Source organism: Oncorhynchus gorbuscha, linkage group LG16, assembly GCF_021184085.1.
Source record: "Oncorhynchus gorbuscha isolate QuinsamMale2020 ecotype Even-year linkage group LG16, OgorEven_v1.0, whole genome shotgun sequence".
NCBI classification, from domain to species: Eukaryota; Metazoa; Chordata; class Actinopteri; order Salmoniformes; family Salmonidae; genus Oncorhynchus; species Oncorhynchus gorbuscha.
In genome coordinates, this window is record NC_060188.1 from 66,566,607 (window position 1) to 66,581,480 (window position 14,874).

The 14,874-nt window shown below is 46.5% G+C and overlaps 1 protein-coding gene across 1 annotated transcript in view; it reads left to right on the plus strand.

Annotated features, from left to right (window-relative positions):
• The window catches only part of LOC123999792 (solute carrier family 13 member 5-like), a 34,371-nt gene extending 20,357 nt beyond the window's left edge, over positions 1-14,014 (plus strand). The window contains exons 8-12 of the mRNA XM_046305814.1: positions 5,229-5,338; positions 5,517-5,632; positions 12,704-12,865; positions 13,521-13,658; positions 13,874-14,014. Of these exons, the coding sequence (XP_046161770.1) occupies positions 5,229-5,338; positions 5,517-5,632; positions 12,704-12,865; positions 13,521-13,658; positions 13,874-14,014 (667 nt within the window). The remainder of the gene's footprint in view (positions 1-5,228; positions 5,339-5,516; positions 5,633-12,703; positions 12,866-13,520; positions 13,659-13,873) is intronic.
• The last annotated feature ends 860 nt before the right edge of the window (positions 14,015-14,874 follow it).

Consider the following 14,874-nt stretch of genomic DNA (forward strand, 5'->3'; position numbering starts at 1 on the left):
TAGGACCGCAAATAGGTACTCCCACTCAATTCTGTTGAATGCTTTCTCTGCATCTAGGGAGATTACCACCTCAGGGGAGTTGGAGAATTGTTTAGAATAAATAATAAGGGACCTAAAATAAGAAAAGAAAGTGAAGGAGAAGCGCTATTGAAGCCTGTGTTAGGGTAGGTGGCAACGAGCCTTGTTCAAGTGATGCGTTATACATATATAAAAGTAAAGGGGCTGACTTGGTATAGAATTTCTTAAAGAACCCAGTTAGAAACCCATCAGGCCCTGGAGCCTTGCCGTTCTGCATGGACTTGTTAGACTGAATAACTTCTTCAAGGTTGAGAGGGAAATCAAGGTCATCTGCAGTTTCAGCCTCAACTGTGGGAGTCTCCAATTCACCCAAAAATGTAGTCATGTTGGCCGTATCTGATGGAAATTCAGACGTATACACAGAGGAATAGAAAGATTTGAAGGTGTCATTGATCCCCGTAGGGTCAGAAATCAAAGTACGAGAGGAATCTTTCATTTGGGGAATCAGACGGGTAGCAACACTGCATTTTCATTGGTGTGCGAGCAGACGACTTGCCTTGTCACGATGTTCATAGTAGGTACCATGTGAATGCTATAGTAACCGTTCTGCGTCTGAAGTGGACAAGAGATTGAATTCAGATTGTAAGTTCAAGCGTTGCTTATATAGCTCTGGAGATGGCGTCAGGGCATATCGATGGTCTAAGTCAAGGATGGCTTTAGAGTTATTCTAGTTTAGCTTTCCGAGTTTTGTTTAAATGAGAAGAATAAGAAATCATGTATCCTCTAAGATAGGCCTTAAGTGATTCCCATAAGAAAGAATGAGAGGGTGAGCTTGTCTGATTTTTTTTATTTTTAAAGATCAATAGAAGTGGAGATAACGTTACAGAAGTCTGCATCAGACTGGAGAAAAGAGGAGTACGAGTTTTTCCTGATAGGACTATGTCGAGGGCTAAAGGTCCATGGTCAGAAATTACAATGGTTAAATATTCAGAAGAGTTGACATTTGGAAGTAACTTATGATCAATAAAGAAATAGTCAATATGAGAAAAAAAAAGGTGTACATGTGAAAAGAAAGAATGCTCTCTTGCCTGGGGTTTCTGAAATCTCCAGTGATCTGGACACCCATTCTGAACTATAAAACCTGAGAAGGACTTTGGCATAGCAGAAGGAGACATAGTTTTGTGGTTGGAGTGGTCCAAAGCCGGGCTAATAACACAGTTCAGATCCCCGCCAAATATCAAAAGATGGGTGTTCAGAGAAGGGATTTTCCCCAGCAACCCATTGGCAAATTCAACATCATCAAAATTGGGAGCATATACATTGACCACTACTACAGGTGTGTGTCAAATGGTGCCAGTTATGATTAAATATCTCCCATGGCTGTCTGAAATAACATTATTAGTAGAGAAATGTATTAGTTTTGTAGCCTTGAGTGATCTTTAGTGTGTAAATGGGTCTCTTGTAAAACATACCACATCTGCTTTTAGCTTTTTCAAATGAGAGAAGACCCTAGACCTCTTGAAAGGATTGTTCATTGCCTTAGTATTCCAAGATACAAACTTTATAGGATTAGGCCTACCTATTCCCATTATACTATTATTAGCGTTGTTAGCCATCTAAAATATAGAAATGAAAAAGGTGTGAAAACAGATAAAGCATTTGCAAAGATATCAGAGAAAACTGATGAAAAAAGCAAAACAAAAAAAAGGCCCGAAAACGGTGCAGCTTCGGTGCATATAAGAAAACCTTCCTATCCTAACGCGGAGAGGCTCCATAGCACCAGTAGAGAAATACAATCGAAAAAGGCATTCACAAAACGGTGAAGAAGGTCAACAGATAACCAAAACAAACACCCCATAACAGTGAAACGGAACTGTCCTGAATCAGGGAGTCTTCAATCAGTGCAACACGTACAATGTGTTTTAAGGATGGCCAAATAAGTGTCCCGCAGTATGCTACCCTGTCACAAAAAAAGAAAAGGGGCAGAGTGTCTTTACATGTACAAATGATCAATAGGGCGAAATAAAGTGGTGAAAAGTCCTTCAGTAAGTGTCTAGACGAAAAGAAAGAAAAAAACAACAAAGGAAAGAAAGCTCGGCAAAAGCTTGGAATTGTAGCCATGCATTACTATGCTAGCCATCTAGCCAAACAAAAAGGACCTCCCAAATGTGTAGCTTAAATGACAACCACGCAAGACAGTATTAGTCATTTTTATCAGAGTTCAATAACGTTCGTGTTCAATGTGCAGAGGAGCAGGAAAGCAGAGTGAGAATTTCACTTTCTTCTGATGAATTTTACATTTCACATTGAGGAATTTCGCTCTTTTCTTGGTGACATTTAAGCGGAGGTCAAGAAAGATGAACACCTTGCGTCCGCAGAAGTGTCGCTGGTCTTTGCCCTGCCTCTGGAGGATGCGCTTCGTGTCACAGTAGTAGTGAAAACAGACAATAAGCACGCTAGGCTCGTAGTTGTCGTCTCCACTCACAGGGGAGGGGCCAAAGCGGTGGGCTCTATCCAGCTTCGGGGGTGATGGATCAATGGCTGGACCCAGCACATCAAATCAAATCAAATTTTATTTGTCACATACACATGGTTAGCAGATGTTAATGCGAGTGTAGCGAAATGCTTGTGCTTCTAGTTCCGACAATGCAGTGATAACCAACAAGTAATCTAACTAACAATTCCAAAACTACTGTCTTATACACAGTGTAAGGGGATAAGGAACATGTACATAAGGATATATGAATGAGTGATGGTACAGAGCAGCATACAGTAGATGGTATCGAGTACAGTATATACATATGAGATGAGTGTGTAGACAAAGTAAACAAAGTGGCATAGTTAAAGTGGCTAGTGATACATGTGTTACATAAGGATGCAGTCGATGATGTAGAGTACAGTATATACATATGCATATGAGATGAATAATGTAGGGTAAGTAACATTATATAAGGTAGCATTGTTTAAAGTGGCTAGTGATATATTTACATCATTTCCCATCAATTCCCATTATTAAAATGGCTGGAGTTGGGTCAGTGTCAATGACAGTGTGTTGGCAGCAGCCACTCAGTGTTAGTGGTGGCTGTTTAACAGTCTGATGGCCTTGAGATAGAAGCTGTTTTTCAGTCTCTCGGTCCCAGCTTTGATGCACCTGTACTGACCTCGCCTTCTGGATGATAGCGGGGTGAACAGGCAGTGGTTCGGGTGGTTGATGTCCTTGATGATCTTTATGACCTTCCTGTAACAACGGGTGGTGTAGGTGTCCTGGAGGGCAGGTAGTTTGCCCCCGGTGATGCGTTGTGCAGTCCTCACTACCCTCTGGAGAGCCTTACGGTTGAGGGCGGAGCAGTTGCCGTACCAGGCGGTGATACAGCCCGCCAGGATGCTCTCGATTGTGCATCTGTAGAAGTTTGTGAGTGCTTTTGGTGACAAGCCGAATTTCTTCAGCCTCCTGAGGTTGAATAGGCGCTGCTGCGCCTTCTTCACGACGCTGTCAGTGTGAGTGGACCAATTCAGTTTGTCTGTGATGTGTATGCCGAGGAACTTAAAACTAGCTACCCTCTCCACTACTGTTCCATCGATGTGGATAGGGGGGTGTTCCCTCTGCTGTTTCCTGAAGTCCACAATCATCTCCTTAGTTTTGTTGACGTTGAGTGTGAGGTTATTTTCCTGACACCACACTCCGAGGGCCCTCACCTCCTCCCTGTAGGCCGTCTCGTCGTTGTTGGTAATCAAGCCTACCACTGTTGTGTCGTCCGCAAACTTGATGATTGAGTTGGAGGCGTGCGTGGCCACGCAGTCGTGGGTGAACAGGGAGTACAGGAGAGGGCTCAGAACGCACCCTTGCAAAGAATTCTGACATGAACTTAAATTAGTCCCCTCTTTCACATTTCTCTGGTATACCAACAACAACAAAGATTGCAAACGCGAGAACGGGATTCCAGGTCATCGGTTTTGTCAATCAGCTTTTGGTTTTCGGAGCTCAGCCAGGCGACTGTTTTCTCAAGTGCTACTATGCGGTCACTGTCATCACACAGGTCATGTTCAAAGCCGTCAATTTGGCGGCCTTGCTCATCTGCAGCGGCTCGGACACCATCCAGGACGGTGGAGAAGGGGGCCAGAGCAGCATCGATGGCAGTTTTGAGCTGAGTGGCAATGGTAGCTGTAATTTCCGAGACCAGAACCATACGGAGGTTCTGAAGATCTGTGGGGAGTGTGACCTCATGAGGCTCTGTAATAGTTGGATTGGAGTTGGCGCCATTACCATTCACGTTTGCCATTGCGGTTGAAACGTTAGTTACAGGTCTTCTGCTCCTCAGTTCGTGTGACATTTGAATCAAAAAGGTATGACTTACGAACTCACCAATGAAATATGATATGTAAGAAAGTGGAATGCAAAGTGCAAATTTGGAAAACTTAACTAATGCGTAGGAACCTCTTCCACGAGCTTCTTCTCTATACACATGCTAAACCAAAACTCTGTATTTACTGTATTCTATCCTATTCTACTGTATCTTTGTCTATGCCTCTCTGACATTGCTCATCCAACTATTTATAAATTCTTAATTCCATTCCTTTACTTTTGATTGTGTGTATTGTTAGATATTTCTTGTTAGATATCACTGCACTGTTGGAGCTAGAAACACAAGCATTTTGCTACACCCGAAATAACATCTGCTAAACACGTGTATGTGACAAATAAAATTTGATTTGATTTGAAATTCTGTACAATGACGGGAATAAGACTAAAACATTGAAAACTTCATAAGGAAAGAAATACTGTACTCGCAGTTCTTGCATTCACACACAGTAAAGGATAAAACTAGGAATAGCTCATGTTAGAAAACCAGTGATTTTCTGCAGAGCCACAAACTATAATTTAATGGGTTTAATTAAGAAAACAGTTATAATAGGATACTGATCGGGTGACACAAAATCCTACAATAGTGTTGCCAATAGGAAAAAGTATTCCAACAGCATTCCAATAGGATTCTGATAGAGGTGACACAAAATCCTACAGGATCCAATAGCATTACTTTTGATTTCCAATAGGAAAAAAGTAGTCCAACGGGATTCCAACAGGGTTCTGATAGAGGTGAAACAAAATATTATAGGATTGTGAGAATCCTACGGGATTCCAGTGGAAAAATCACAAATCCTATAGGATTGTTTTACTAGGGCCTTACCTTCCAACCATCCAACCTCTCCAGGTTTGTGACTGATGCCACAGTGGCAGTGTTTGTTGCCGTGCTGTTGTTCGTCTTGCCCTCTGAGCCCCCCCGCTACCTCTGCTTCTGGAGAACACAGAGCTTTGACACAGGTGAAACACACACACATACACACACACACACACACACACACACACACACACACACACACACACACACACACACACACACACACACACACACACACACACACACACACACACACACACACACACACACACACACACACTGTAGAAATTGCTTGACATGTTTGTGCCCCTCTCCACTCAGAGCCCCCCCGCGGCCCCACCCCTGCCCTGCTGACCTGGCAGGTGACCCAGAGGAAGATGCCCTGGAGCATTGTACTGTTGCTAGGAGGAGGCTTCGCTCTGGCTAAGGGTAGCGAGGTGTGTTTGTGTATGTAACCTTGAGTGTGTACAGTGGGGAGAACAAGTATTTGATACACTGCCGATTTTGCAGGTTTTCCTACTTACAAAGCATGTAGAGGTCTGTAATTGTTATCATAGGTACACTTCAACTGTGAAAGACTGAATCTAAAACAAAAATCCAGAAAATCCCATTGTATGATTTTTAAGTAATTAATTGGCATTTTATTGCATGACATAAGTATTTGATCACCTACCAACCAATAAGAATTCCGTCTCTCACAGACATGTTCGTTTTTCTTTAAGAAGCCCTCCTGTTCTCCACTCATTACCTGTATTAACTGCACCTGTTTGAACTTGTTACCTGTATAAAAGACACCTGTCCACACACTCAATCAAACAGACTCCAACCTCTCCACAATGGCCAAGACCAGAGAGCTGTGTAAGGACATCAGTGGTAAAATTGTAGACCTGCACAAGGCTGGGATGGGCTACAGGACAATAGGCAAGCAGCTTGGTGAGAAGGCAACAACTGTTGGCGCAATTATTAGAAAATGGAAGAAGTTCAAGATGACGGTCAATCACCCTCGGTCTGGGGCTCCATGCAAGATCTCACCTCGTGGGGCATCAATGTTCATGAGGAAGGTGAGGGATCAGCCCAGAACTACACGGCAGGACCTGGTCAATGATCTGAAGAGAGCTGGGACCACAGTCTCAAAGAAAACCATTAGTAACACACTATGTCATCATGGATTAAAATGCTGCAGCGCATGCAAAGTCCCCCTGCTCAAGCCAGCGCATGTCCAGGCCCATCTGAAGTTTTCCAATGACCATCTGGATGATCCAGAGGAGGAATGGGAGAAGGTCATGTGGTCTGATGAGACACAAATAGAGCGTTTTGGTCTAAACTCCACTCGCCGTGTTTGGAGGAAGAAGAAGGATGAGTACAACCCCAAGAACACCATCCCAACCGTGAAGCATGGAGGTGGAAACATCATTCTTTGGGGATGCTTTTCTGCAAAGGGGACAGGACGACTGCACCGTTTTGAGGGAAGGATGGATGGGGCCATGTATCGCGAGGTCTTGGCCAACAACCTCCTTCCCTCAGTAAGAGCATTGAAGATGGATTGTGGCTGGGTCTTCCAGCATGACAATGACCCGAACCACACAGTGTCATGCAGGTGAAAGAGGACCCAAAAGCGACTTGGCGAAAACAGAGTCTTTAATCCAGTAAAGTAAATACAAACAAAAAACACAACTTTCACTCGAAATGACGAGGACAAACTGGAGACTCGATCTTGAACAGCAGGTGAACAGCAGGTTGCCTCGGGAGGGCACTTGAACCAGACAGACTCAGACACCTGCTCACCACGCAGCATCTGAGGAAAACACGACACGACAGGGCGATACACAAACACAGCACGGTGAATTCTAGACAAGGAACCGACAGGACAGGAACGGAACACAAAGGAAGAAATAGGGACTCTAATCAGGGGAAAGGATCGGGAACAGGTGTGGGAAGACTAAATGATTGATTAGGGGAATAGGAACAGCTGGGAGCAGGAACGGAACGATAGAGAGAAGAGAGAGCGAGAGAGTGAGAGAGGGAGGGGGAGAGAGAGGGATAGAAAGAGGGAAAGAACCTAATAAGACCAGCAGAGGGAAACGAATAGAATGGGAAGCACAGGGACAAGACAAGATAATAAATGACAAAACATGACAGTACCCCCACTCACCGAGCGCCTCCTGGCGCACTCGAGGAGGAATCCTGGCGGCAACGGAGGAAATCATCAATGAGTGAACGGTCCAGCACGTCCCGAGACGGAACCCAACTCCTCTCCTCAGGACCGTAACCCTCCCAATCCACTAAGTATTGGTGACCCTGTCCCCGAGAACGCATGTCCATGATCTTATGTACCTTGTAAATAGGTGCGCTCTCGACAAGGACGGGAGGGGGGGAGGGAAGACGAACGGGGGTGCGAAGAAAGGGCTTGACACAGGAGACATGGAAGACAGGATGGACGTGACGAAGATGTCGCGGAAGAAGCAGTCGCACAGCGACAGGATTGACGACCTGGGAGACACGGAACGGACCAATGAACCGCGGAGTCAACTTACGAGAAGCTGTCGTAAGAGGAAGGTTGCGAGTGGAAAGCCACACTCTCTGGCCGCAACAATACCTTGGACTCTTAATCCTGCGTTTATTGGCGGCTCTCACAGTCTGTGCCCTGTAACGGCAAAGTGCAGACCTCACCCTCCTCCAGGTGCGCTCACAACGTTGGACAAACGCTTGAGCGGAGGGAACGCTGGACTCGGCAAGCTGGGATGAGAACAGAGGAGGCTGGTAACCCAGACTACTCTGAAACGGAGATAACCCGGTAGCAGACGAAGGAAGCGAATTGTGAGCGTATTCTGCCCAGGGGAGCTGTTCTGCCCAAGACGCAGGGTTTCTGAAAGAAAGGCTGCGTAGTATGCGACCAATCGTCTGATTGGCCCTCTCTGCTTGACCGTTAGACTGGGGATGAAACCCGGAAGAGAGACTGACGGACGCACCAATCAAACGACAGAACTCCCTCCAAAACTGTGACGTGAATTGCGGACCTCTGTCTGAAACGGCGTCTAACGGGAGGCCATGAATTCTGAATACATTCTCGATAATGATTTGTGCCGTCTCCTTAGCGGAAGGAAGTTTAGCGAGGGGAATGAAATGTGCCGCCTTAGAGAACCTATCGACAACCGTAAGAATCACAGTCTTCCCCGCAGACAAAGGCAGACCGGTAATGAAGTCTAGGGCGATGTGAGACCATGGTCGAGAAGGAATGGGGAGCGGTCTGAGACGACCGGCAGGAGGAGAGTTACCCGACTTAGTCTGCGCGCAGTCCGAACAAGCAGCCACGAAACGGCGCGTGTCACGCTCCTGAGTCGGCCACCAAAAGCGCTGGCGAATAGACGCAAGAGTGCCTCGAACACCGGGATGACCAGCTAACTTGGCAGAGTGAGCCCACTGAAGAACAGCCAGACGAGTGGAAACAGGAACGAAAAGGAGGTTACTAGGACAAGCGCGCGGCGACGCAGTGTGCGTGAGTGCTTGCTTAACCTGTCTTTCAATTCCCCAGACTGTTAACCCGACAACACGCCCATAAGGAAGAATCCCCTCGGGATCAGTAGAAGCCACAGAAGAACTAAACAGACGGGATAAGGCATCAGGCTTGGTGTTCTTGCTACCCGGACGGTAAGAAATCACAAACTCGAAACGAGCGAAAAACAACGCCCAACGAGCTTGACGGGCATTAAGTCGTTTGGCAGAACGGATGTACTCAAGGTTCTTATGGTCTGTCCAAACGACAAAAGGAACGGTCGCCCCCTCCAACCACTGTCGCCATTCGCCTAGGGCTAAGCGGATGGCGAGCAGTTCACGGTTACCCACATCATAGTTGCGCTCAGATGGCGACAGGCGATGAGAAAAATAAGCGCAAGGATGAACCTTATCGTCAGACTGGAAGCGCTGGGATAGAATGGCTCCCACGCCTACCTCTGAAGCGTCAACCTCGACAATGAATTGTCTAGTGACGTCAGGAGTAACGAGGATAGGAGCGGACGTAAAACGTTCTTTTAGAAGATCAAAAGCTCCCTGGGCGGATCCGGACCACTTAAAACACGTCTTGACAGAAGTAAGAGCTGTGAGAGGGGCAGCAACTTGACCGAAATTACGAATGAAACGCCGATAGAAATTAGCGAAACCTAAAAAGCGCTGCAACTCGACACGTGACCTTGGAACGGGCCAATCACTGACAGCTTGGACCTTAGCGGAATCCATCTGAATGCCTTCAGCGGAAATAACGGAACCGAGAAAAGTAACGGAGGAGACATGAAAAGAGCACTTCTCAGACTTTACGTAGAGACAATTCTCTAAAAGGCGCTGTAGAACACGTCGAACGTGCTGAACATGAATCTCGAGTGACGGAGAAAAAATCAGGATATCGTCAAGATAGACAAAAACAAAGATGTTCAGCATGTCTCTCAGAACATCATTAACTAATGCCTGAAAAACAGCTGGCGCATTGGCGAGACCAAACGGCAGAACCCGGTACTCAAAATGCCCTAACGGAGTGTTAAACGCCGTTTTCCACTCGTCCCCCTCTCTGATGCGCACGAGATGGTAAGCGTTACGAAGGTCCAACTTAGTAAAGCACCTGGCTCCCTGCAGAATCTCGAAGGCTGATGACATAAGGGGAAGCGGATAACGATTCTTAACCGTTATGTCATTCAGCCCTCGATAATCCACGCAGGGGCGCAGAGTACCGTCCTTCTTCTTAACAAAAAGAACCCCGCCCCGGCCGGAGAGGAAGAAGGCACTATGGTACCGGCGTCAAGAGACACAGACAAATAATCCTCGAGAGCCTTACGTTCGGGAGCCGACAGAGAGTATAGTCTACCCCGAGGAGGAGTGGTCCCCGGAAGGAGATCAATACTACAATCATACGACCGGTGAGGAGGAAGGGAGTTGGCTCGGGACCGACTGAAGACCGTGCGCAGATCATGATATTCCTCCGGCACTCCTGTCAAATCGCCAGGTTCCTCCTGAGAAGTAGGGACAGAAGAAACGGGAGGGATGGCAGACAATAAACACTTCACATGACAAGAAACGTTCCAGGATAGGATAGAATTACTAGACCAATTAATAGAAGGATTATGACATACTAGCCAGGGATGACCCAAAACAACAGGTGTAAACGGTGAACGAAAAATCAAAAAAGAAATAGTCTCACTGTGGTTACCAGATACTGTGAGGGTTAAAGGTAGTGTCTCAAATCTGATACTGGGAAGATGACTACCATCTAAGGCGAACATGGGCGTAGGCTTCTCTAACTCTCTGAAAGGAATGTCATGTTTCCGAACCCATGCTTCGTCCATGAAACAACCCTCAGCCCCAGAGTCTATCAAGGCACTACATGTAGCACCCGAACCGGTCCAGCATAGATGGACCGACAAAGTAGTACAGGATTTTGATGGAGAGACTTGAGTAGTTGCGCTCACCTGTAGCCCTCCGCTTACAGATGAGCTCTGGCTTTTACTGGACATGAATTAACAAAATGTCCAGCAACTCCGCAATAGAGGCACAGGCGGTTGGTGATCCTCCGTTCCCTCTCCTTAGTCGAGATGCGAATCCCTCCCAGCTGCATGGGCTCAGACTCTGAGCCAGAGGAGGGAGATGGTTGCGATGCGGAGCAGGGAAACACCGTTGATGCGAGCTCTCTTCCACGAGCCCGGTGACGAAGATCTACCCGTCGTTCTATGCGGATGGCGAGAGCAATCAAAGAGTCCACATCTGAAGGAACCTCCCGGGAGAGAATCTCATCCTTAACCACTGCGTGGAGTCCTCCAGAAAACGAGCGAGCAGCGCCGGCTCGTTCCACTCACTAGAGGCAGCAAGAGTGCGAAACTCAATAGAATAATCCGTTATGGACCGTTCACCTTGGCATAAGGAAGCCAGGGCCCTAGAAGCCTCCCTACCAAAAACTGAACGGTCAAAAACCCGAATCATCTCCTCTTTAAAGTTCTGGAACTTGTTAGAGCAATCAGCCCTTGCCTCCCAGATAGCTGTGCCCCATTCTCGAGCCCGGCCAGTAAGGAGTGAAATGACGTAAGCAACCCGAGCTCTCTCTCTAGAGTATGTGTTGGGTTGGAGAGAGAACACAATCTCACACTGCGTGAGAAAGGAGCGGCACTCAGTGGGCTGCCCGGAGTAGCAAGGTGGGTTATTAACCCTAGGTTCTGGAGGCTCGGCAGGCCAGGAAGTAACAGGTGGCACGAGACGTAGACTCTGGAACTGTCCAGAGAGGTCGGAAACCTGAGCGGCCAGGTTCTCCACGGCATGGCGAGCAGCAGACAATTCCTGCTCGTGTCTGCCGAGCATGGCTCCTTGGATCTCGACGGCAGTGTAACGAGCGTCTGAAGTCGCTGGGTCCATTCCTTGGTCGGTTCCTTCTGTCATGCAGGTGAAAGAGGACCCAAAAGCGACTTGGCGAAAACAGAGTCTTTAATCCAGTAAAGTAAATACAAACAAAAAACACAACTTTCACTCGAAATGACGAGGACAAACTGGAGACTCGATCTTGAACAGCAGGTGAACAGCAGGTTGCCTCGGGAGGGCACTTGAACCAGACAGACTCAGACACCTGCTCACCACGCAGCATCTGAGGAAAACACGACACGACAGGGCGATACACAAACACAGCACGGTGAATTCTAGACAAGGAACCGACAGGACAGGAACGGAACACAAAGGAAGAAATAGGGACTCTAATCAGGGGAAAGGATCGGGAACAGGTGTGGGAAGACTAAATGATTGATTAGGGGAATAGGAACAGCTGGGAGCAGGAACGGAACGATAGAGAGAAGAGAGAGCGAGAGAGTGAGAGAGGGAGGGGGAGAGAGAGGGATAGAAAGAGGGAAAGAACCTAATAAGACCAGCAGAGGGAAACGAATAGAATGGGAAGCACAGGGACAAGACAAGATAATAAATGACAAAACATGACACACAGCCAGGGCAACTAAGGAGTGACTCCGTAAGAAGCTTCTCAAGGTCCTGGAGTGGCCTAGCCAGTCTCCAGACCTGAACCCAATAGAAGATCTTTGGAGGGAGCTGAAAGTCAGGTATTGCCCAGCGACAGCCCCGAAACCTGAAGGATCTGTAGAAGGTCTGTATGGAGGAGTGGGCCAAAATCCCTGCTGCAGTGTGTGCAAACCTGATCAAGAACTACAAGAAACGTATGATCTCTGTAAATGCAAACAAGTTTTCTGTACCAAATATTAAGTTCTGCTTTTCTGATGTATCAAATACTTATGTAATGCAATAAAATGCAAATGAATTACAATGTTATTTTCTGCATTTTTGTTTTAGATTCCGTCTCTCACAGTTGAAGTGTACCTATGATAAATAATTACAGACTTCTACATGCTTTGTAAATACAAAAACCTGCAAAATCAGCAGTGTATCAAATACTTGTTCTGCCCACTGTATGTGCATGCGTGCATGATTGCATGGGTCTGTGTATGTGTATAAGCTTGAATGTGTGTGTATCCATCCAGGTGTCTGGTCTGTCGCGGTGGCTGGGTGATCAGATGATACCTCTCTGCTCCATCCCTCCCTGGGCCATCGCAGTCATCCTCTGTCTCCTCACTGCCATCTTCACTGAGTGTGCCAGCAACGTGGCTACCGCTACACTCTTTCTGCCCATCCTAGCTTCCATGGTACACCCACCCACCCACACTCAACCAACCACACACACACACACTTCTCTCTCTCCCCATCTCGCTCACACACACAAACACACTTGATTGCTCTCCATTCTGGGATCAAGATTCCTTTTGATAAAATTGGATTGTACTGAATAGAGCTGGTCAATAGGGGATCTGAGCCAGGCCTACTACTGAAGAGTCTCTCAGAGAGTGAACGAGAGAATGTACGAATGAAAGAGATAAGCAAATAGCGAGAGAAGACAGAGGGAAAGAGCTGAATGAGTGAAGAGTCAACTCAGAGAGAAAGAGAGAGCGAGAGAGAGAGAGAGAGAGAGAGAGAGAGAGAGAGAGAGAGAGAGAGAGAGAGAGAGAGAGAGAGAGAGAGAGAGAGAGAGAGAGAGAGAAAACAAGACAGGTTATTCACACTAATAGGTCACATTAGAGGCCAGACATTGAGACTGTAACAGCACTGTGTGTAGAGCTCTCAGCTCTGTTCATTCAGTGACAATAATCTTTGATAACTGAGCCAACACAGAGCCACACACTTTTTTTCATCCTATTCACATCCACATCGCAGGATAATAGGCTACTAATTGTGCATGTACTCATATGTGTGCATTTATGTGCATACGTATGTGCTGGCTAATATGTGTGTGTTCTATTGCAGTCCCAATCCATAGGAGTGAACCCACTGTATGTGATGGTACCCTGTACCCTTAGTGCCTCCTTTGCCTTCATGCTCCCTGTCGCCACGCCTCCTAACGCCATCGTGTTCTCTTATGGATACCTGAAAGTGTCGGATATGGTGAGAGCCTCACTTTTGACCTCTGCTTCTATGGAAACCTACTATACAGTAGGAAGTATGAATAATAAGTTAATGTACTGTATGTTGGCATATATTTCACCCTACCACCCCACCTTAAATCTAAACCTCCTCCTCGCACCGTATTCTTCATTCACCTTCACCACCATCCCCTCAACCTACCACCACCTCAGCTTTAACCCCTCTCTCTCCTCTAGGCTAAGACAGGTATAGTGATGAACATCCTTGGGATTCTGTGTATCACTCTGGCCATTAACAGCTGGGGAAGAGCCATTTTCAACCTGGACACCTTCCCCTCCTGGGCCAACACCACCGCTAACATCACTACAGGAGGATGAGGGGGGTGACCCCCAAAAACACCATCATATGCCCCTGTACTGCAATACCACTGCTACCGATGCCAAAAAGGGGATGAGGGAGGAGGAGACCACTGACAACCCTCACTTGGGCAACAGAGGGCTGGCCATGGGAACACTGTTTTACTGGTTTATTATCAGTGTATTTTATACTTATTATGTACAGATAATATTATTATATTATATGGTAATGAGGGAGCCTTAGAGAACTCGGATGATAAATAACTTGTAAAAGCCAAGACACGCTGTAATACTGTAACTTATATTTGTATTAATGGCAATATTGTGATATCAATGGATATTATATAAATATATTATCTTACATAAAATTACAGTGCCTTTGGAAAGTATTCAGAACCCTTGACTTTTTCCACATTTTGTTATTACAGCCTTATTCCTCATCAATCTACCCACAATAACCCATAATGACAAAGCAAAAACAGGCCCAGAAAATGTTGCTAATTTATTCAAATAAAAAACAGAAATATCACGTTTACAGAAGTATTCAGACCCTTTACTCAGTGCTTTGTTGAAGCACCTTTGGCAGCGATTACAGCCTCGAGTCTTCTTGGGTATGACACTACAAAATTGGCATTTGGGGAGTTTCTCCCATTCTTCTCTGCAGATCCTCTCAAGCTCTGTCAGGTTGGATGGGGAGCGTTGCTGCACAGCTATTTTCAGGTCTGTCCAGACATGTTCGATCGGGTTTAAGTCCGAGCCCTGGCTGGGCCACTCAAGGATATTCAGGGACTTGTCCCGAAGGATCTCTCTATACTTCGCTCCGTTCGTCTTTGCCTCAATCCTGACTAGTCTCCCAGTCCCTACCGCTGAAAAACATCCCC